At 37.3% G+C, this 23,694-nt stretch overlaps 1 protein-coding gene across 1 annotated transcript in view; it reads left to right on the top strand.

The window, feature by feature from the left end:
• DOK6 (docking protein 6) overlaps positions 1 to 23,694 on the top strand; it is a 268,991-nt gene that overhangs the window by 180,524 nt on the left and 64,773 nt on the right. The window contains exon 6 of the mRNA XM_086609178.1: positions 18,142 to 18,280. Within this exon, the coding sequence (XP_086465304.1) occupies positions 18,142 to 18,280 (139 nt within the window). The remainder of the gene's footprint in view (positions 1 to 18,141; positions 18,281 to 23,694) is intronic.

Genomic DNA, 23,694 nt, shown 5'->3' with positions numbered 1-23,694 from the left:
GTTGTCCGTTTTTCTTACATATGCTCTGCTGTAAGCATGCATTTTTGGATTAATATTCCTGATGCTGGGTATGACTAACGAGGTTGTTACTGTGTAATGTATGAGTGGAGAAGAAGCAAATGAAATAATTCATACATTCTTAATCACATTAGGACTCACTTATTGTTTCGACTCTACATTTTAACCTTTGAATTCCACAGTGAGCAATAGAAATAATTAAGCTCATATGATAGTTCTGACTAACTTGAGATGCCCCAGCAGCAGGTTTTTTTCTCTCCAGGAGTCAAAATAACATTTAACCTCCTACCTTAAAATACAGGAAGGCTGAAACATCTCAAGTTTGAAAAGTAAAAAAAAAAAAAAAAAAAAAATAAAATAATTAAAAGCCTCCTTTAAAAAAAAAAATCAACAGTAAAACTCAAAAAACTCGTGTATACAAAATGCTAACAAATTTCATAATGCTCTTCATTTTGATACAGGTTCCATTTACAATAAAAGTGCCAGGGTGTCTATTTTAGCAGTTAAATGCTGTTGCATCTCTCCCCCATCAAGCCTGTTTGCATGAGCTGATTAAAAATGCTGAAAGTGGGCACCTAATGATCTATACAGACAGTAGGAGAGTGTTAAACACTGCACAAAGGGCAGTCCAGAAGGCCACGTTTTGTACAGAGAACCATCTATCCAGCAAGAATGCTAAGCACAAATAAATACTCCTTTCCTCCAAAGCGTATGAATGTAGCATCATGGACTGAGGACGAGGTTTGAAACATCCTCTGTGCTCCCCTGTGTGCTGTACAAACATAGAAAGAAGCAATCAAAATGCGAAGGCTGGAATTTGCATAACAAAAGAGCCTTGTTCATGAATATGTAGGAACCTGGGCAAACCCCTGCTTGCACGTACACATGCGGAGCAGTGCAGAGCCATAAAGGGGCACGTTTTTAAACGTGCATCATTTGTTGTCAGGAGCTGTGGTGCCTCGACTTCGGCTGGCACATAGGTTTATTCTAAAGGTCATTGTAGTGTCATAGATTCATAGAATTTCTAGGTTGGAAAAGACCTTAGAGATCATCCAGCCCAACCGTCCCTAATCCCCATTAAACCATATCCTCAAGTAGATCATCCACCCTATTCTTAAACACATCCAGGGATGGGGACTCAACCACCTCCCTGGGCAGCCTATTCCAGTGGCTGACAACCCTTTCAGAGAAGAAATTCTTTCTAACATCCAACCTGTACCTTCCCTGACTAAGTTTATACCCATTTCCTCTTGTTCTATCACCCATCACTAATGTAAAGAGCCCTTCCCCCACCTCCCCACCATCCCTTCTCAAGTATTTGTAGGCTGTAATCAGGTCTCCCCTCAGCCTCCTCTTCTCCAGGCTAAACAGCCCTAACTCCCTGAGCCACTCCTCATAAGTTTTATTTTCCAGCTCCTTGACCAGTTTAGTCGCCCTTTTTTGGACTCACTCCAGGTCTGAACTGTTTTCTCTTGTATGTCACGTGAAAAACTGCCATGGAGGTTTTATTTTTCTCTCAGTCTCAGGACTTGATTGTACTGGAATTAAGTTGAGTATAGCATGACAGCCAGTCACTACTCATAAGCTGAGAAATCCGCTTTAGCAGGCTAGTCTTGGAAGTTTTACCTAATATCTGCCTTATTCCCCCTGTTCTCCCAGGTAGTGTTAATTCATTGTTCTCAAGATAATAAACTCACTCATAAAATACCTATTGGCATCTTTTTGTTTAACTTTACTAAGATGTAGCTTTTCTGGAGGATGAGGGTGCTTGGTAACTTCTTTGCTTCAAAAAGAGCTCAGTAACGTGGATTTGGCCTTTACTGTCAGTCACAGATATACAGCAGTTCCAGAAGTACTTCTATATTGTGGATACAGTAATAGTGTGAGAGCAGAAACTCTAGTGTGGAAATTTCCATGGTGATTCTTTTTTTCAGTAACTGTATTCTGGCTTTTCATTAATAAGCTGAATGAACTTACCAACAGAGCTTTATATATCTATATCTACATATTATATATAGACCTTTCCAAACATACTTATTTACGTGATCTCAGTGGACCCAGGACTGTGTTGAAATATGAAAGTAACTGTGGAGGTTACTAATTTCTTTATATTTCTTTTTCTACTGCTGTAGTTTTTTCTTTACAAATAAAATGTACAAATTTTGTTTGCAAAAATCAATCAATAATCATGAAAGTAATGAATATTTTCATCCATGAACTTAAGTAATTATTAATGTCATGAATTATGTTATTAATTAGAAAAACAAATTCTGCTCTTCTGTAAAAAGCTATAGGTAAACAAAACCAATACAATAATATTGAAAGTAAATTAATGGGGAGCTTGCATTCATCTCCTTTTTGTGTTAAAATGACTTTTTAAAAAATGTTATGTCCATACAAACCAGAGAATACCTAGGATATTCTGGTTCAAACCTTTAGAACATGCTAAAAACCTCTGATATAGATTCTTCACCACTTCTCAGCAGCTGCACCCTTAATGAAATCTAAGTTATTATTTGTGCATGTTTGCTACTAAAACAAATACGCACATACAAAAAAATGTTTAAAGACACATATATTATAATATAAAATGTATTCTTCCCAAATGGTTATAGAACTAAATAGACCTGAAAGAACTCTCAAATTGACAACTTGTGAGTAATTCCTTTAATTTTTTAGATAGTGATTGTATATGCAGTTTGAATACAAATCCACGTGATAAATTTCAGGTTTTGTTTTCCCAAAGTGTTCTGTTAAGGTGAAAACAAGCATAATAATTGAAAGCCATGTCACAGCCCTTCTAGCATTATCAGACGTCATGCTCCCCTCAACTATTTCACTGCAGCTAAGTGTCCTCTCACTCTAATTTAAATTAACTAAAGCACTATCAAAATATTGTCACACAGGGTAGATGGAGAGCACTTTACAGGCAATGCTTGCTCAGTAGCATTCTAGAAAAGTCAGGCTATTTTTGAGGTGTACTTGACTGGTCCCAGAGGTCCCTTTAATCTTCTATTTATTTATAAGATACCAAAGGAAGGTTTGTCCCTTAGCCCCTGTTAGAGGAAATGCTATTAGCTACTGTGTCCATCCTAATAGTACTTCTTTGCTATCACAGTAAGTTATTACTATTATTGCACTATTAATAAAGCTGTACTCCGTGGTGTGTGATTTGTTTCTGCCATGAGCAGTCATTTGTCACATATTTTCTAAAAAGCTTCCATCTTATTAGAAAGAGGGAAGGGAGAGACAGCATCTAATGGAATCCCTCAATCTCAGCAGCTCCAAACATCGTTTGATCTTTCTGACTTTTTGGAAGAAAACTCAGTGCAGTGCTATAATTGACCAGGATGCTTCATCTACTTGATTATCCTGTCAGTGGCCAAAAAGTAAAATATAGCATTGCACTCACATGACTTGCTTGAACCAGTGCAACAAAGCAGATTTTCACATTTTAAAGACTGATTTTTTTTTTTTTAGTTCTCTGTCCAACTTGGAAAATATCCCTTCTTTAAAATGATACTTTAAATGATCCCTGATACACTTTTTGTAAACAACATTTTGGGATGAATGACAGGAGTTATTTTATTTTCCTGAAATGTGTGCTGAAATTTCATTAAGTTGACTGTAAAAGTAAATAGAAATTATCACTTATTGCAAAACTACATTTATTAGTATGCAGTATTTAAAAACTAAAAAAAAAAAAAAAAAAAAAGAAACTGTCTGACTGAAGGGCAGAAAATTTTATAGTCTAGGTGATGATTCAGTGGAAAACCCTGAAGTTCTTTCAAATTATGACTGAGGGTGCCAAACATTTATTTAATGAAAGAACAGGTTGGATTATCTATATTTCTGGTGACTTACTTAGATAAGAGTACTGTCACCGCCACCAGAGAATAAAGAGCAACAGCAGTGATGCAAACCAACACTGGTCTGGAGAGGACCAGGGCATGAGTGTGCTAAAGCTGTTTTGTGCACATACTGGACAGCAAGTGGACTAGCTTGCTGGGGCTAAAAGAAACTCAAGGGATTGATGAAAATAGGAGGGAAGGTTTTGTGGGGCAGGGCTAAGCACATGGAATAGGATGAGATAGGAATGTGGTGATGAAATACATGGACTGGTGACAACGAAATAGATAGGGAAGGACTTCTGAGCAAAAGTAAAAGGTAGCTGGTTTTCTGACGGAGCACTGTAGCAGCTTTTGGAACATGTGTAGCGTTTTAGGAACAACATCTAACCAGAAAGTGTGGAAGATTTGAGCAAAAAGTAACAAGAAGAGGTTGGCCAGGGTAAGTGCTTGTGATTGGGAGATGTTGACAACCTTTTAAATATTTCATTTCACGCATACTTTGCCTTTTTATGGGAGGCTTCTTTAAGCCTCATTGGACTAATTTCTCAGAGAGAAAAAAAAAAAAGAAAAATGAGTATGATTAGCTCTCAGCCTTAGAAGTGCAGATGAAATGAAGGGCAGCCAAGAAAAAAGTGTTCAGTGCATGTGGAAGTAGTGTCAAATAGCTGGAAAAAAAGGACCATCAGAGAAATTAGAGCAGAAATAGTAATACACAGAAATAGAAATGTATATTAGCATTTATCTTGAGACTAATGTTCTGTCTATGATATGAAAGATACCTATAATATGAATGTTCCAGTCAGAAAGTGGAGAAATACTTCAAAAGACTTTTTAAATGTTACCTAAGATACTCAAAATGGGTTTTATGGCATACATGAAATAACTGCAAACATGCCCAAGCTAACATGTGTAAATGTCCAGGGAAGGCATACTCATCTTTTGCTAAATTAGAACTATGAATATCTGAATATCCGTTATATATCATTCTACACATAAGGGATTTGTACCCTTTCTCTTCGGCCACCTATAGTGCTTCCTTTTTGGATAAGTATATATAAATGTTTGATGAAGCCAGTAGATATTGCAACTATAGTTTATGGATTTTTTAAACCTGGCAGTCAGAATCATGGGCAGAAGGAATTGAACACATTCCAGTGTTTAAAGTAGTTCCATGGCTGTTATAAATTTCTTATAAAAATATTACTATGGCAGTGTAGAACAGTAGAAGCCTAAACTCTGAAATATTGAACTAGAAGAGTAAGCTCCAGTGTAAAAGTGGCTTGTTAGTGTTTTTTCACTGCAAAGGACGATTGCTTTTTTCATTTCGCTTTCTAACAATGCCCCAGGTTCCCTGGGAAGACAGCAGACATGTTGTGCTTAAAAAATTTATGCATTAGAGAAGATGCATTTCGTACATTAAATTCTACTATCCCAAATTTGTTTTACAGTCTTTGTTTTTCCCCTCTTCTGGTGGACTTGTCAAGGTGCATTTTTTTTGTCAATTAGTAGCATCTTGTGTTATGCAGAAAACTGATCTGAGGGAATATTTACCAAGGATAGACCGTGGCACATACACACAATGGCCACAGTTCTTGCCATTCTTACTTGAACCTTTCTGTTTTAAGTAAAATCGCCAATAAAGATAGCACAAAACATGTCTTTATCCAGTATATCATCAGTAGTTTCTCACAGAACTCATAGTAGCTATTCAACTAAGAGAACCTGATCAGTATAACTGGTTGCTGTTAATCAGAGTTGGAAATACACATTTATCAAAACATCAGAAAATGGCTAGCCACTGCATCCCATGAAGTTTTAGAAGGAAGGTATTTCTTGCGAAATATATGAGAGGACCAAGCATAACTATAAACTGTAAATACTGCTTTCTGCTTGTTCTTCATCCTTTTGTATGCCTTTCCTGTCCTTTTTTCTGCATGATTTGAGACATGGAATTCTTTGTAATGGTGTTCTTTTGCAAGGCTCTCTTTTTTGTTTCTTTGTTTTTACATTCCTTTTATCCACTTGTACCTTTCCTACCCACTTACTTGTGTAATTGAAAGGAGTGTCTTTTCTTATGTAACAAAACTTAACAAAAAAATATTTTGAGGGTTCTCAAGCCCTTTTCCAGCTGCTACTTACCTGAACACAAATTACAATTGATTTTAGCTATCAGGCTAATTAGAAATCCTTACAGAGAGTTTTCCCACTGCTGGAAGCCTTAACACAGGGATATCGTATACACAATCACAGCTGGAGTCAGAGATGCCAGGCGAATGCTGCGTGAGTTGTTTGATCCATAACAGAATTGCTGCTGTTTGCAATTGGGAGAACAGGGTAAATCTGTCTCCTTCACTTCTTCATACCTTGTATCAAAGAGGAAAAGTTAAAGCAAGTGGGAGGGATTTCCTCTTGAAATCAAATACCACATGCAGAAAATTGGTGAAAGTTCAATGAATGTTTTATACTTGTGGTAAGGCCCGAACATTTTCTGTAATTATTTTCTGATGTTGTCATTCAGTTTACCACCAAAGGCATTATTTGACCTCTTGTGTCTGTATGCATGTCTAGTTCAAGTTCAGACCAGAAATGTGGCCTTCAGCTAAGATCTTCAGTTCTGTCGGGACCTGAGAAATATATATATATATTTTATTATTATTTTCTTTAAACATATCCCCACCTTGTCACATCCCTGGTGCTTTTTTTCTGTCCCAGAGGTCGCTGCTGTGGCAGGCTGCTCCCAAACAGGAGTTGACAACCTGCCAGTTTTGAGATTAGTGTTGATGAATCCTTGGATATCATTAGCATATGTTAATTACTCATTAGTGTATGTACATAGCATGGTGAGTCTCTCTGAACCAACCCTGTGTGCCCATAATATTTGCATATAACTTTCTGAAAATTCCTCTGTGGCCACAATGGTCAAAGCTGTAGCTCTCACACCTTGAAGATGGAGAGAGTGATACTGAAAAAAGAGAGCAGTGTTTAAATCTCCATCACAATGAAACCATAGTGTACTGAAAGTTTCAGAAAATGACTGACCATAAATGTTTTAAGTTGCCAAAACCATTATTGACGATGCATTTGAAAGGGCAGGGGATGGAGGATGCACTTGAAATGCCTAGTTTTGAAGTAGTCAAAGCTCAAAAAACTCATCAAAGTGGTCAGTGTGTTCTCGTCCTTTCTTTGCATTTTGTGCATCCCACTTTTGAAACAAGAATATGCAGCATTAAATTTCCATAAACTGGGAAAACTGATGTTTTAAATACACATTGTAATTAAGTGTGACTAATTCACTTTTTTTCCCTGGTTCTATGGTTCTAATTCTGACTCAATATTAGATCCTTAGTAGTTTTTACTTCAAATGTCTTGATTTTATTCATCCATCAAAAATGTTAATTGTATTAGCTCATTCCTGTTCAGCACTAAAGAAATTTTCCCTCCTCTCCTTAAGTGGATATACTTTGATCAAAATGCAGGAAATACCTGCTTCCTATGCTTGCTGTCAAAATAAAAAGGAGAGTAATGACACAAACGCAGTATCTGTCTGTATCATGAAAGTGCAATGTGTTTCAAATAACATTCAATACAGAGATGAGAGGTTATTGAGGTGTTATAGGACAAATCCTCTTGGAGATCATTTCAAGTGTGGTCCTATGTTAAATTCTTAATATCATATTGGTTGGTATGTGCCAATGTAAAACTGTTTTTTTATTAATTCTTTTTAGTTTAACTTTTAGGTTCAGCATGATCAATTGCTCCAAATATTGTTGGCACCTTTACAATAGTGTCCAGTGTCATAGCTTTTGAGTGCCTCAAGTTCCTCAAAGATGAAGTAAAATAAACAATTATACCTATGCAAATTAATTCCTTGGCTGTTACTATGCCAACATCTGCTAACTGGCTGATGCCTCCTTCTTACAAAACTCACTACTTCCTGAGAGAGGATCAAGTGGACTTGATAGTGTTAGGTTCACAATTGGACTTGATGATCTTAAAGGTCTTTTCCAACCTAAATGATTCTATGATTCTATGAGTAAGTTCAGAATTGTTTCATGATGTGTCCAGAATTAATTCAGAATCTAGTGAGTATCATCTGAAAAGATTTCTATCCACAACACCCTGGGCAGGGAATAGTCCCAAAAATAACAATGCCTTTGGGACTCCAAGGGGAAAAAAAGTTTTATTGCTTATGTTGTAACAAGTAGTGAGGCGCTGCCACAGGGCTCCCCTATTATTACACTGTCGGGTTTTTTTAACCAGTAATTCCCGTATTTGGGCTTTATATCTAACATTTTTGTATTTGTCAAAATCAACAGTATTCATGTGGATTAATGGTGCTTCACCTGTTTTCTGCTACTAAAGACAGTGAGAGGAAGTGAGTAATATTGTTATGGGATGTGTTTGTCTTCATTGTGGAGTAATAGCTCTTAACAGTGTGGCAGAAGTCCTGTAGCAAATATGTGTATTTCAATATGATTCCAGTTTCCAGAACTTGGACTTATATCCCTCTCATTCAAAAGTGGGATTAAAAATAATAGCCAAATCGTGATGAGTGAAAATGTTTAATCAAAAAAATTTAGCTGTTTGTAGTCTTTGCTATCAGTTTATTTTTCTCAGACCAATGTTTTTCATTGGTCTGTTTGTTTGTTGTACAGCTAACCATAACTGCTTCTTTACTAAAATGATAATAGTAATATATGAGTTCTTAGTTTATTTTTCATGGATCTGGTAAGAATAGATACTCGTCCAAGACACTGTTAAATAGTATTTCGTCGTTATCAACAAGACCTCAGCTTTACAAACTAACAGAACCAATTATCTAACAACATTTCATGTTTGTTATGTTACTTAAACTGTCAAAAATGTAAATTCCTTGTGTATTTAAGAACATGTCAACAATTGGTTTTATTATCCTCTCTTTGTTTTGATAAATTACCTTTTTGTGTAACATATGTAGTTTTTGGGGTTTTTTAAGGAAATGTTAAGGGGTCAAAAGTCTCTATAAAGTGAGTTGTTTTACATATATATATGCATTAATTACCTGCACTGATTTCTTAAATAGTATGAACTGAATACTGACACAAGAGGGTAATTTGCATGTGCAACCTGGAATCCTTTTTACTTAAAGGTGATAAAGCACAAACAGCACAGTTCAATCTTCCCCCTCAAAATGTCTAGGTCATGTTTTATGAAACTAGTTTATAAGCAGGAAGAGCGAAAAAATGTAGTTATAGTCATAGTAAAGTATTTGGGATTCAACTTCTTAGAAAATTGCTTCTCTTATAGACTGTTGTTTAGTTTCTAGGGTCTAGGAAATAGAAAACAAAGCCTCTGCACAGCATGAGCATAATTACCATTGTGTATGGACATATTTCATAGTTACATGTCAATCTCCACATTCTACCTTTTATGCATGACTTCAATAAAAACAGCTTTTCTGCTTTTTATACTATAACTAGTATTGAGAATGAGTTACTATAGTTAACTCTTCAGCATTAGTTACATTAATTCATATATATTCAAGTAATTAATATAAAAAAGAACATTTTGATAGGACAAGGGGAAATGGGTTTAAGTTGAAGGAGAACAGATTTAGATCTTAGGAAGAAATTCTTCAGTACGAGGGTGGTAAGACTTTGGAATAAATTGCCCAGAGAAGTTGTGGATGCGCCCTCCCTGGAGATGTTCAAGGCCAGGTTGGACGGAGCCTTGAGTAGCCTGGTCTAGTTGAGAGGCGTCCCTGCCCATGACAAGGAGGTTGGATTAGATGATCTCTAAGGTCACTTCCAGCCTATGCCATTCTATGATTCTATGATTTTAATGAGAATAGATGGGAAAGCTTGGTAGCAACCAAATAAAAGTCATCTGAAACAAGTCCCAGACAGAATCTTCCTTCTTACCAGAATCAAACCTCAGAAAAAAAAAAAAAAAAAGATTTTTTTTCGACTTTGTCTTATGATGGACAAGGAGAAACCCGGTGGAAATGAATTAGAGAACCACAGTGCTGGTGGGCAATCATTTCTATAGCCCAGAGAAAGACACAGCCTGCTTTCTGCACTTCCATTAAGTAAAAAGTGGAAAGCATCTGACATGCAGAAATGGGTTAGTGTCCCTGAAGCTTTAGCAGTGTGATATATGCCCCACTAGTCTAAATGTGCTATCTCAGAGGACAGCATAGAGACAGGGATTGTAGAGGCAGCACAGGCAATAATAAGAAGAAATATCCCAAGAGGCATAATTACCACTAGTACTGTACAGAAATCTCTCCCATCTGACAAAACAAATAAGAACATGTTTTCATGAGAAATTTTTTGTTTATATTATATTATACCACTTAAATGGTCTTTTGGTTTAGGCAGAAAAAGAAATAATCTTATCAGGAAAAAACACTATTCACACAACAAATCTTCGTTTTAGAGGGAAAAATCGTATGGTAGAGAGTAATGCATCTGTGTTCGGAAAGACTAGCAGCGTACTCATTAGACTAGCATGTAAGATTTTTGTTACCATGACTGCATGTGATATCTTAAAAACATGTGCAACTATCACTTGGAAAGTATTAGGATCCTCTAGGAAATATTGGGGAAGGACTGCTGGATTCCTCTGAATGATGGAATCCCAGCTACCTGGGAGCAAATTGTCACTCATTTCCACTCCAACTCTAAGCATTTCCTTCGCAGAATTGCAAAACTTTTGCCATAAATGGACCTACTAGGAAAGCTGCTCTGATGGCATGAAGGATCCTGATGATGACTCAAGAAATACAAGATCTGACCTTGAACAAATCTTCAGGGCTAAGCTCCATGATCAAGTTACTGAGCGATATCAGAGGTGTGGTTATACTCCATGTTCCCTGTATTAACTCAGGCCAAATTCAAGGAGATTGTACATGAAAGAACACTAATTTAGATTAAATACTGCTATCTATATCTCATGAGCATGTGCAAGAACAGTGGAAAGTTACCCACCTCAGCTGAAGAGCAACAACGTGAAAATAAATATTATGGAGGAATGTATATAGCCGGCAATTAGTAGATATGCATAATTACTTTTCCACCTTGTATATTGCCAGTAAATATCCATCATTAAGGGGGGAAGGTGGATAACTCATATATCAAATAATTTTCATTATTTGCTTCTCAGATCGTAAAATTGCCAGGATACCTGTTTGACGCTTCGGATAAAACTCTGAAATGCTGACAGCAAAGCAAGGCAATGTAACTCGTTATTCACTTGGGGTATGAGTAACAGGCCACACGCAGAAGATTTAGAGAGCCTGTCTGCTTGTTCTGGATGCTGCCCTTTATGTCATTACTGTGCTTCATATTGGCAATCTCCATTTCTCTTTCACAGATTTTTCATAGGGCATTTTCCTTGCTTTCAGCAACCTTGTGTCATGGTTTAGCCCAGCTGGCAGCCAAGCTGCCACTCAGCCGCTCACTCACTCCTCCCCTCAGTGGGGTGGAGAGGAGAAAAATGTAATGAAAGGCCTGAGAGTCAAGATAAGAGCCCACCAACCATGGCTCCGGGCGAAACAGACTCCGCTTGGGGACAAATCAATGTAATTTGTTAACAATTACCTGAGAGGATAACAAGAAACAAAGCCACATCTTAGAAACACCTGCCCCCCACCCCTCCCTTCTTCCTGGCTCTGCCTCTTCCCCTCATCAGCGCAAGGAGGGGGGACTGGGGGCTGCAGGTCTGTTCATCACATGCTGCTTCTGCCACTCCTTCCTCCTCATGAAGAGGACTTCTTACACTCTTCCCCTGCTTTGATGCGGGGCTCCTTCTCACAGCAAATATTCCACAAACTTCTCCAACATGTGTCCTTCCCACAGGATGCAATCTTTACCTATCAGATTGCTCCAGTGCAGGTTTTCCTCATGGAGTCATGGCTTCCTAGGGCACAGCCACCCACTCAGGTACAGCATCTCTTCTCATGGACTGTAGGTGCATCTCTGCATCATCATCAGTCTCCAGCAACATTGAGGGTCCTTCCCACAGAGACAATCCTCTACTAACTCCCTTAGGCTCAGGCATCTCTGCTGTGGTGTGGGGTCCTCTTCCACAGGCTGTGAGTGGATCTCTGCTCCACCATTAGTCTCCGCATGCTGCAGAGAGGCCACTGCCATCTCACCATGGGCTACAGGGGAATCCCAGCAGTCCTAGCAGGATGAACTCTGCCCAGCAGGCGCTCTGGGAGCGGGGCACTTCAGACATCTCCAAGTCATGCTGCTGCAGCCATCTCCAGTCAAGAGGTGGTGGCCAGGTGTGGGCAGTCAGCTGCCCGGGAGGCCGGAGAGGCCAGCCCCTCACCTCCCCTCTCTCTTTACTGCAGGTCCTGCATGGCTTGGGTTCCCTTGTCCCCTTCTTAAATATGGCATTCACAGAGGCACTGATTGGCTCGGCCCTGGCCAGAGACCAGTCCAACCAGTTTTGGAGCTGAGGAAGCTTCTTGCAGCTCTTTACCGGGACTATCTCTGCAGACCCGCCCCTGCTACCAAAACTCCACCACATAAACCCAGTACTCCTTGTCTCGACCTTAGGTCTTTCTAACCACGTCTGCTGTCAAAGCTCTATATTTGAATTAATTACATTTTGTGCACATTTCCCATTAATTGTCTTCTCTCTGCTTCACCTATAGACCTTTCTTAGGTTCCATTCATATTCTATTTATGTAGTTATCTTTTTTCTTTTTGATTGTCCCACCAAATGTATCCATTTTTTTACCTGCTTTATCGCAAGTCAGGATTCTTATCAACATTTTCTTGTTTCTTCCTCTGTTTTTTTATCGTTTCAATGTAGAAGTTGACTTACAATTTTTTTAAAAACATACAAAGTTTATTTTACGGTTGTTTTGATAAGTATTCCTAGGTATAAAGGGAGATTTTTATCTAAATATGTCCCAGCCACAAAGAGTTTATTTGCTTTCCTGGCCTTTTTTCATTTTCTCGGAGAAGAACAACTTTGGGAGGAAGTAAGCTAGCATACATTGAAGTCTGGAATGAGCAAAGAGTTTAGACCCTCAGGGGAGCTTTGCATTCAGTTCTTAGTGGGGTCTACCGGTTAGCTAGCCTGTCTTTAGTGTATGCTGTGTGTAATGTCCTTGTACACAAAGAACAAACAGGATTTCTGTCAAAATGGCTTAGCTCAAGTTCAGATAACAACAAACAAGGAAAGAACAAAAGTTAGCTATCCACAAGAGAGATAGTGCTTGTGTGTCTCCTCTGATAGTCTAATTAAATTGCAGGCAAAATTGCTAGTTTCCACCACTTTTTAGAAAATCAAAGCTGTAGCAACACAAGGAATAAGTGTCTCAGTTCAGAGTTAAATATTGCATACCAATTAGTTCTTTCCTGACTGACAGCCACAGCTTCAAGCTTGAAAGAAAGGACATCTTTTATTTACTACCTATCTTGTGAGTTACAGGTCTGGTCCGTATGTAGCACCTTCTTCAGCACACAGGAGATAAACACTAGCTCACTTCCTTTCTGGGCCTTGAAGTGCCTGACTTAATAGCTTTTTCACATTAAGTGTGAACTATGCAACAGCAGTTACATCTGATTTGGTACTGGTTACTTTTAGCACTCTGGTTACTGGCTAGTACCTCATTTCAAAATTTTAGGTCCATTTTTATTTAAAGAACTAGAAATGCTAGACTAGGGCAGTAGTTATTATGTATTAGTTATTAATAGTTATAGATATTAATAGTAATTAATTAGTTATTAATAATAAAAGTTTTTTAGTATTTTTTCAATGCCTATCTGAGAATGTTTACCTTTTTTTAGGGTTTTTTTATGTAGTTTTATATGTTTTTGAGTAATGAATTTACTAATTAGCCAGTATTTCTTAAATGCTAAATTATTTGTGAGTAAATAGTAATCATTTGAATCTATTAAAGAAATTAGATTTGGATATGTGAAGAACTAAAAATTTTCTAGTCACAGTTATCTTTTATCCTTTATTTTAAAGCAAAGCCTTATAGCATATAATGTTTCTGAGCATCTCAGTTTTCAAACAACCTTCATTATTGTGAAAATGCATTTTACCCTTAACTGAAATAGTGAAATGAGGCTGTCAACTTCTTGTCCTATCATGCAGTAGCTGAATTTTGCACTGTTAAACTTTTAAAATATTTCAACCATTAAATGTGAGCATGAACCTCTAATTTGGGAATAAACGCCATATATGGTGGTCAAATCAAGTCAACAGTTTCCTCTTTGAAGGGAATGCTACAAGGCTAATATATAGTATTGATTCTGCTCTACAAGACTGAAGTTACTGTAGTGAGCAGAGGCAATGGGAAACCATTGTGGAAATTTGGGAAATGTTGAAAAAAATCTGGCAGTACTGATGGGAAAATCTCTTTGTCTCGAAAAGAAGCCCTACCTTTGAGTAAAAGCAAGAACTTTCACTATTGATCTCTGAATCCATTTTATCCTGGGCCACAAGCTTAGCTCTCACCTTCTCCCAACTAACAATGATGGGAAAAGCTGTGGCAGTATTTTAAGAAGTGAACAATTTATGATGATTTTCAACAATGTTTATCTATTGGTTTCATTATCTGCCCAACTGTACTTTCTGTAATAATACGGGAAAACAAAAATGCACTGTCCTGTTTTATTCAAAGCATTTCATACGTTTTAATGCATTGAATCCTTAAATATCCTAAAGCACAAGTTAATGACATTCCTGTTTTAAAGTTGGGAAACACAGAAATAGAGAAGCTAACATCAGCGTTTTTCAGGAATCCGCAGACTGTTAAGCGTCTCATAAAAAAATTAAAGTATACAAAATTTGTGAATTTTTTTGACAGTGAAGGTCATACTGTCGTGGTTTTAGGCTGATCCAGCAACTAAAACTCACACAGTCTCTCCTTCTCCAATAAAGTAGAGAGGAGAGAAAAGAAAAAAAAACAAAAGGACTGAGGGTTGAGGCAAGAACAGAGGGAGCACCCACCAACCATGGTCCTGGGCAAAACAGGCAGCGCTTTTCTCAAAGCCATACCAAGTTGGCTGGGCTGCAGTGCATAACTGTGAGACTATCAGGAAAACAAGAGGCTCACACCTTTCTTCTCTCTTTTCTCTAAAGTTATTCTAGGAAATGTAAAATTATGAAGATGGCATTAATTTGACATAAAATTATAATCAAGTTTTTATTATTAAGTGTCAAAAACACAGAAGACTTTTGCAGAAATGCAAAAAGCAATAATTATGACAAGGTTTGATCTACGCTTTGGAAAAGGTCATTTTTCATTTTAAAAAGTTGGTAGAAAATGTAGAGTTTTTTAAAGGTTTTGAGAAAAGTTGCAAGCAGCAATTATTTGATTGATTTTAAAATATGATTCATAGTAACTGAAAAAGGATGCTACTAAACAACCTTGTATGCTTTGAACATACATAAATTTCAGTTCACCAGCAGTTACTGCACTTTCAGTTGTAATAAAACAACATACTAGCAAGGCTAAACCCGAAACTGTAGCTTTACATCGACAGTTATCTGGATCTAGTAGAGGATGTGGAGAAAACAGTTTATTTGTTCTGCTGATCATGTTTTGACTGTAAATAGAGCAAGAACTGTGTTTCAGTTTATGGGCTTGTCCATTCCCATTGGCCAGATAAGTAAAGGTCCTCTGTTGGGGTTTTTTTGGCAAAACTCTTTTAAGTTTAGGAAGGCACTTACCCCTTTCCCTGTCTCCATCTCCATCGTGCTTAGGAGTGCTTGTGGTTTAGTTTGTGTGTCCTTGTTCTAGAAAGACTGAAACTAACCCTAAAACATGCCACTGCTCTTAGTGTTGTAACTAGAACAGAATAGAACAGAAAATAGAAAAGACAAGACTAGGCTAGACTTGACTAGACTACCAGGTCTAAACTCAGATTTTTATCTGAGTAAAATGATAACATCCTGAGAAGCTTAACAGGAAAACTTCACTGTGGCAAAGGATTTCATCTACTTGGGAGACAGACTACTAATAAAAGTTTAGATGGAAGAAATAAAGTTTTATTCTAACAATTTTTGCTTTTACAGAGCTCAAATGTGCCAGATACCTATTGCTTCATTCTCGGGGCCTTTAAGTTCTGTTAAGCTTCAAAGCAAGTTAAGGGAATTCAGCACTTTAAAAAAAGATGCCCATAATTCTCCTCCACCTCCAGTTTTGAGTGGTTGTGTGCATATCATCCGTCGTTAGCCAGGGAAGCCCACAATCTGGGCACCAGGAGGCTGCCATCAGTGGCCGACATTGTCATGACACATCTGCCACAGTCACCCATTGCTGTTGGGAACCAGAGCCCCATGGTGCTGTCCTGTGGATAGTCAAGGTGTCGGGACAGTGCCACAGCCCACACCGCTGCCTTCACCCAGCGGTCATGCAGGCAGTACAGACCATGTCCAATCAACAACAGTGGTGGCTACGTTTTGCTCAGTCAAAACAGGTGGCTTAGCTCCTGAATCTTAATCATGCTTTGTTGCTTGCTTCCTTGTTTTTATCCCTGTGGGATTTTTCATCCTCTGAAACCAACAAAAAGATCATATTTTGCTTCAGTTTCTGAAACCTCGTCATTTTTTCTAGACTTTCCATTTCACGCTGTTTGAATTTTATTAAGATCTCTTTACACAAAAGCAGAGCACCAGCTATATGATGCCCTGAGGGATCTGAGAGGCTGTTGCCATAATTTCACAAAACTCTGGAGACATTTTATTTCTACCAGAAGCTCTTTGGAGAATTGTGGCTAAGGATATGAAATTCTTAAATGTTTACAGCAGGGATCTTGATCTCCATTGGAATTTAATACAAAAGCTTTTCTTTTTGATCTATTAATTGGCACACCACATTAATACTGATCAAATAATATCTGTCTACAAAGTGGATTTTCTTTACATCTTGGGATAGGGAACACTATTTTTATTTCAGAATTGTGGATAATATCCATATGGATAATATCATGAATCATCTATTCTTAAGACTATGACTTTCTTTTCAACACCTCAATTGATCATTACTGAGTATTTTCACCAGGTATTTTCCAGAAGCACCTCTGTTTTATCTGTTTCTGCCTTCAACACTTTCTGTTATAGTGTTAAACTATTTAGGACACATTTTTCTAAAATGTTCTGTAATTCTTGGTCTTTCTAGGGCCATGTTGAAGATGAAAGGATATTAAAAAAAAAAAAAGATGTCCTTAAAAATAGTGTAAATGATCAAAACATTAAAGGAATCGTGTATTTTAAGGCAAATCAAAATCTTTCTATTGTTGAAGAATGTTATGCATCAGTGACTGAAGTCAACAATTTTCTACCACAGATAACTGAAAATCTTTACAGGAAGCATCAGATCAAATAAAACAGATTTTTTAATTCCATTTCTAAAATTGCAAGAAGAATTCTGTAAAAATACAGAAATCAAACACTGATAAGTAATGGAACTACTAATATAAATATGTTGAACTGCACTGCTGTTTAACACAATATATATCCTTGAAGTAACAGTCAGTCAATAATCTAACATTCTTCTCTTCTCATATTTTCTATGTATCCCAGCCCTCCTTGTTGCATTTACCATATGCCACTACTCTTCCTCAGAATAATGCCACAGCGATATCACAGATAAGGATAATAGCTGTTGCTCTCCCAAAAGAAGAAAGTAAATTTTATTTCTGAGTTGGTTTTATTTTCATTGTTTAATCTTCTTATGCTACCGAAATACTGTTCCTATTGTGAAATCCACTGAGAGTCTTTTGTAATAATCAAGATTGCTTTAGATGCTGTCTCACACATATGTAGTAACAGAGATAGTTATAATTTAACTCTCTTATTGCTGTCTTTCAATACAGCTTCTTTGTAGTGATCAGCCATAATAGCATTTCTAATTGGTCAACATTCAACTTTTCAAAATCATGATGTGCTGTGTACTTCTGACATCAGTTGGTTTAGAGAATTAAATTTAGCTCCCACTTGCCAGTGTCGACATTTAAAACAATGACATAAATAGCTGACTGTATTACCTCAAGTTTTTATTCTATGGTAAGACTTCTTTTTCACTATCTAGAGGATGATTAAAACTGAATTTAAAGGTTACATTCATGAAGTTCTGCACATCTCTTGGAATATGTCTCTCTTCAATGGTAAAAATAACTGCGGATGTTCAGAATTCTAGAGTTTAACTACAAAAGTCGACATTTTCTACTGCAAGGTGTGCACTTTTTGAAATAGTTAGATAAAAATTACCCAGTACTCATTTTTTTTTCCCTTCCATTATGCTTAAATCTCACTGCAGGATGTGTGACACAGGAGAAGGGCTGTTCACCTTTCAGACACGAGAAGGGGAAATGATATATCAGAAAGTCCATTCCGCAACACTGGCAATAGCAGAGCAGCATGAAAGATTAATGATGGAGATGGAGCAGAAGGCACGGGTAAGGTCCTTTCACCAAAATCTTTAAACTTATAAAAATTGCTAATGAACAAAAGAAGTATGGAGTAATTGCAGTCTGTGGGTTCAGCCATAATGACAGTATTAGCTCAGTGGCTAAGACAAAACAGACTTTTGGATTTCTGTCTTTTCACAGTCAGGAGTTTTCAGCATGTACTATACAATCATCTATTGTTGGCATCTTTTTGGAACAGTAGATATCGTTAGACATGAGATCCATAGTTACCTTCTTGAAAATTGTGGCTCTGTTACTCAAGATTAAGCCTTTAGCTGAAGCCAGCCGTGAGCTGACTACCAATGAGTAAGTGTTATTTACTTCTCATGGCCTCACAGGTGGAAAAAAAAGTCCAATGTAAACACTCCTAGGTGACAGCAGACATGTCCTGTTTTTCTTAACCCCCAAAAGAAATTACTTTCCCTAGACTATAATAAGTACCAATGCAATGTAAGTTCAAAAAGCGCTATTTTTTAATTTTAAGTTCAGAATTTCCGGTTTGCACAAGTTATCTTTAAGCAACTACTGAAAAGTTTGAAGGTTTTTAAGACAGAAAAAGAACAAAAATGTTCCCTCTATGCTTAGAAGTAGACATAGTCTTAAATGATCATTCTGGAAAGCTTAACTTTCAGCTATGGTTTGAACCAACCTTTATATCCACCAGAGACAAAAGATATGGGGAGGCCAAGGAACCTGGTCTACATGCTCTTCTTCTCAGATGACCACAATTTTCCATGTATCTTTTTCCCTAGAAAGAGATTTGAGGGTAATTTCATTGTTTCAAATGACTCCTTCTTCCTTCCTTCCTTCCTTCCTTCCTTCCTTCCTTCCTTCCTTCCTTCCTTCCTTCCTTCCTTCCTTCCTTCCTTCCTTCCTTCCTTCCTTCTTTCCTTCCTTCCTTCCTTCCTTCCTTCCTTCCTTCCCTCACCCACTGTGTATGCACCGACAGTCATGCAAACGTGACTTACATGATCCTCTCCCCACACAGTCCATCACTGTCAAAATATCTTGTTCACACTCCTGAGTGAAAGGCTCTTGCAAAGTGCAACTCATAACACTAATGTTCAACTCCTTCTCCTAATTACTCCCCAGATAAGTCTATCTTCCCCTATTTAGTGAAAAATAAACTTTAAAAAGACTTAGATTTCCATGTAGAAAGTCTGTTATGTTGGCTTAGACCGTGCATGCCTCTGAGTAAGATCTGAGATGGGAAGCCATAAAAAGTGACTTTTTTGATGGTTCATGAAGAAAGGTGGATGATGAGTTTTTCAATAAAACTAGACAAAGTAGGAGCATTTGCACAATAGTGGAGATGCATGAACTTTGGACAGAAAAAAACAGGAAGATGAGAGTTCACAATCAAGATTAAAATAAGGTTAAGGACACAGGAACAATCGCTGGAAAGTCCAAGACAAGATGATAGAGTAAATGGAAGAGCATCTGAAGCAGTAGAAATGCTGACAAGAAATGACTGCGTTCTGCTGGGCAGAAAGTGATTGAATAATAGTCCAAAACCCAGAAAAAACATCATTACAAATGTGCTTGCTTTTAAAGTGTCTACACCAGTAAGAGAAATCAGAGCATTTTCATGCTGCTGTAGTAAGTGCTTAGACCAGGATTATGCAGGATTTTCCTTTCAGGGAACCACCACTTTCAGGTCTTCCACTTATCGATTAGCAGCTTTACTGCTTAGCAGAGCCAATTCCATTCTGCCATCAGATGACCTCTTTGAAACTTCATTTATGAAGGCTGTGGCCATATGGTACGTAGTATCAAACTCTGAGAGCACTCTGAGAAATAAAAATGACTCAGCAGCCTCACAGTGTATCAGGTACTTGGCTCCCAGAGGAGGCTGCGCTGTGAACTGCGGAAAGAGATCGTTAGAGGCCTGCTGTAGGCTGTGTAGAAGCTGTGGACTATGTAAAAGAGGCTGAAAAATCTGTTTATTTTATATTTCAACTAGCAAGTTAATGAAGGTTTAGTTATGGAAGCTCTGGAACTGTTGAGATGCTGAACATTTAAGGGGTCATCTGTCATCTGCAGCATTTGAGTTGTATTCATATTAGAAACAAAATCTGAAGGTATGAAATAGACTAAGTAAATGTTATTTTCCTTTTATCAAGTATAATTGCCTCTCTGATGTTTAAATCCAACAGTTTCACCAAATGCTTGTGTATATTTTTTTCTGTAAGATCTGAAATTGAAATACAAGCAAGAATATATTTTTAAATCGGGGATCTAGAGGCCATAAATGCCTTTTAGGTCTTCCCAAAGCTTGACTTTTGATCCTTTCTATGTATAGATCTATACTTCAGGGTTTTTTGGCTCTTTCCTGACCTTTTCTGAAATGAACAGCTCATGCTTAAGATTATAGAATTAAATAATCTTTTTTTGGGGGGGAAGGTGAAAGTGAAAGAAATTTTTAAAAGTAAAGCAAGCTTAATCATATATCCATTATTATATAAATCAGAAAAAGGGAAGAAACATAATGGTAATTCCATCTTTACTTCTTCCTTCTAATCATTAGAAGTTATGTATTAAAAAGGACTCTTGAATATTTATATGTTCTGTCCTAGTTGTTAATAGATTTTAACTAATTAACACAGTGAAGTTTCGTTTAAATATTTCTAGATTGTATAGGTTAGAATCCAGTAATATAAAAAGTAAATATAGTTTATAAAGGAATATTATTTACCAAAATAACCTTGATGAAATATATAGATTAGTTAGTTATCATAATGACGATGCAAAGTGCATTGTCTTACTGATAAAAAAAAAGCAAAAAGATACAAAATACAAAAAAAAATCCCCACAAATTCTGACAGAACAAAAAAGTTAAAATTAGTCAGTGCTGCCAGAGACTTTTCAGATAAAGGTATCGCAGCTAACCACAGGCCACATTTGCTCCATTTACGAAAGTCTCTGCACACAAAAATGATGCTTCAGAATACTAAGCAATAAATTCATTTTTATGCTAAGAAATCCATTGCTCAAGCCAAGTAACTTGCTGGATAACTATGTTAATAAGACAGAAACATGAGAAGGAAACTAATTATTTCCATTACCTTTGAAAGGGCATGGAATGGAAGCAAAGTTGTCCTGTGGCAGATAATACCGTACAAAGTCTGCCTCATTTTCATTACAAGCGGGAGAAGCCCAGTCAGTTTAAGTAGGCAGTCATGGGCACACTTTTTTCTTTTGCCCGTGTCCCTTTCAAACACTGGAAGAAGGACTTGAAATATGGGATAAATAGTCTTTGGCATAGATGTGGTTTCGAGTTGATTATTGGTTTGACTGTGATCAAAGCAGACTGGATCTTATTGAAATACTATGGCAAAGTGGACAATGATCTAATTTAGCTCAGGTGGTGTTCCAAATTGAGTTTGAAATGTTAAATTGGCAAAGCGATAGTGTTTTATGCTCACTTTGTTTGGGACAGTAGCAAATTTAGGCCAATGCAAATAATTCAATTGAAATTTCTTTCAGGGAAATTGTTATCTGTATATTCCCTTTTTTCAGAAGTCACTTTTTAAATGGATCAGTATAATACAGATGATAATTTCTGTTTGCGGGGTTTTTTGAGAGGAGGGGGTTATATGAGAGTGTTTTGTTAATGGTTTTACAGTATCAACACAACTAATTAAAATGAACAATGGCTTTCTATTTACGTGATTTTATTTAATGCTGTTGTATTATCTATATGAGAGTGACATCAACTCTGGTTTTATCATCTGAATAGTCTGCATTGTTATGTACCTCTTCTCTTGCACACACATACACAGACTTCTGTTTTTAAATGTAACAGTTAGAAATCTGATTGGATTTGCAGTCCTGGAATTACAAAAAAAAAAAAACAACAACCAAACCAAACAAAAATCCAAACGTGATGACAGCCTTAAAAATAGCATGTATCCTTGCTAACCGTAGTCTAATGTTGAGCATGGAAGATGCATGTTTGAATGTCTAGCAGCCAGCTCTTCCACCCCTCCCCTGTCCCCAGGCTGACCTGCAAGCTCCTTCCACTTCTCTTCTCTTAGCTCAAGTGCTTATCTGACGCAGGGAGTCAATTCAGTTTGCTAATTTGGCAAAAAAAAGCCTAACTAAACAGGGTAACTTAGCTGAATTGGTTTACAGAGGCACCAGCAAACGATCAGATCTTCGCAGTTATCCCATTGTGAGAAGGGAAGGAAAAAGAATAATTCACCTTCCTTAAATACTGAGTATCCTCTTCTTTGCAATCAGTAGATGATGTTGGTCTTGGTGATCTTTTTAAAGAATCTCACTGAAGCTAATTTTCACACACCAGTATATGAGCATTGTTGTTCTCAGCAACACTTGTCTATCTAACCTCTACACCAAGATGGAACGTGCTTGCTGTCACATGGCATTGGACTTTAAGACCGGATTTTCCTCCCTAATGCCAGCTTTGATCTTCTGCCACTCATCCTCCGCTGAAAACACTGCTATGTAACTTCTGCACCCACTGTTGTTCAAGTGTTTGAAATGGAGGACCAAGAGCTGTAGATTCCTTATGTTATGACTACATGTGAGGGAGGCAGGCTAAGGAAATAGTTGTACCTTTGTAACCTTATAAATCACTTTTTTCAAGAGCTGCCAGTAAAAATCTCTTATGTAATCTCAAAAGAATAAAAATTTGCAATGTGTAAAACAATAATTCTAAATAAGATAGCACTAAACTTGGTGTTAACCAGCTGAAGTTTATCAAACATCAGCAAGACTGAAGTATAAATGCATGAAGAAATGATAATGGCACAAGTTTCATAACTTATTATCATAGGATCTTATAGCAGCCTTCCAGTACTTAAAGGGGGCCTACAGGAAAGCTTTTTACAAGGGCGTGTAGTTCTACAGGGACTTTTTACAAGGGCATGTAGTGATAGGACAAGGGGCAATGGCTTTAAACTGAAAGAGGGCAGATTTTGATTAGATATAAGGAAGAAATTTTTCACTCAGAAGGTGGTGAGGCAATGGAACAGGTTGCCCAGAGAAGTTGTAGATGCCCCATCCCTGGAAGTGTTCAAGGCCAGGTTGGATGAGGCTTTGGGCAACCTGGTGTAGTGGAGGGTTTCCCTGCCCATGGCAGGTGGTTGGAACTAGATGATCTTCGTGGTCCCTTCCAACCCTAACCATTCTATGATTCTATGATTCTATGATTCTATGACTCTTGTTCTGCTTGAGACAGCAAAGCTGTAAAAATAATGTCATTTTAGATTGTGAACCTTTTAACATTTACCAGAAGATAAACACCTTTATGAAACACTGCATCTGTATATTGCTCTTCCATTCTCATTATTTGCAAGTCTTGTCTCTAATATTCAACTTAAGTGAATGAGTCATCATGATAGGTTTCTGTCATTTAAAAATATAATATCAATGACTTT

The sequence above is a fragment of the Tauraco erythrolophus genome, chromosome 3, assembly GCF_009769465.1.
Source record: "Tauraco erythrolophus isolate bTauEry1 chromosome 3, bTauEry1.pri, whole genome shotgun sequence".
NCBI lineage: Eukaryota > Metazoa > Chordata > Aves > Musophagiformes > Musophagidae > Tauraco > Tauraco erythrolophus.
The sequence above is the reverse complement of the archived record's forward strand: the minus strand, read 5'-3'. Positions and strand labels throughout refer to the sequence as shown.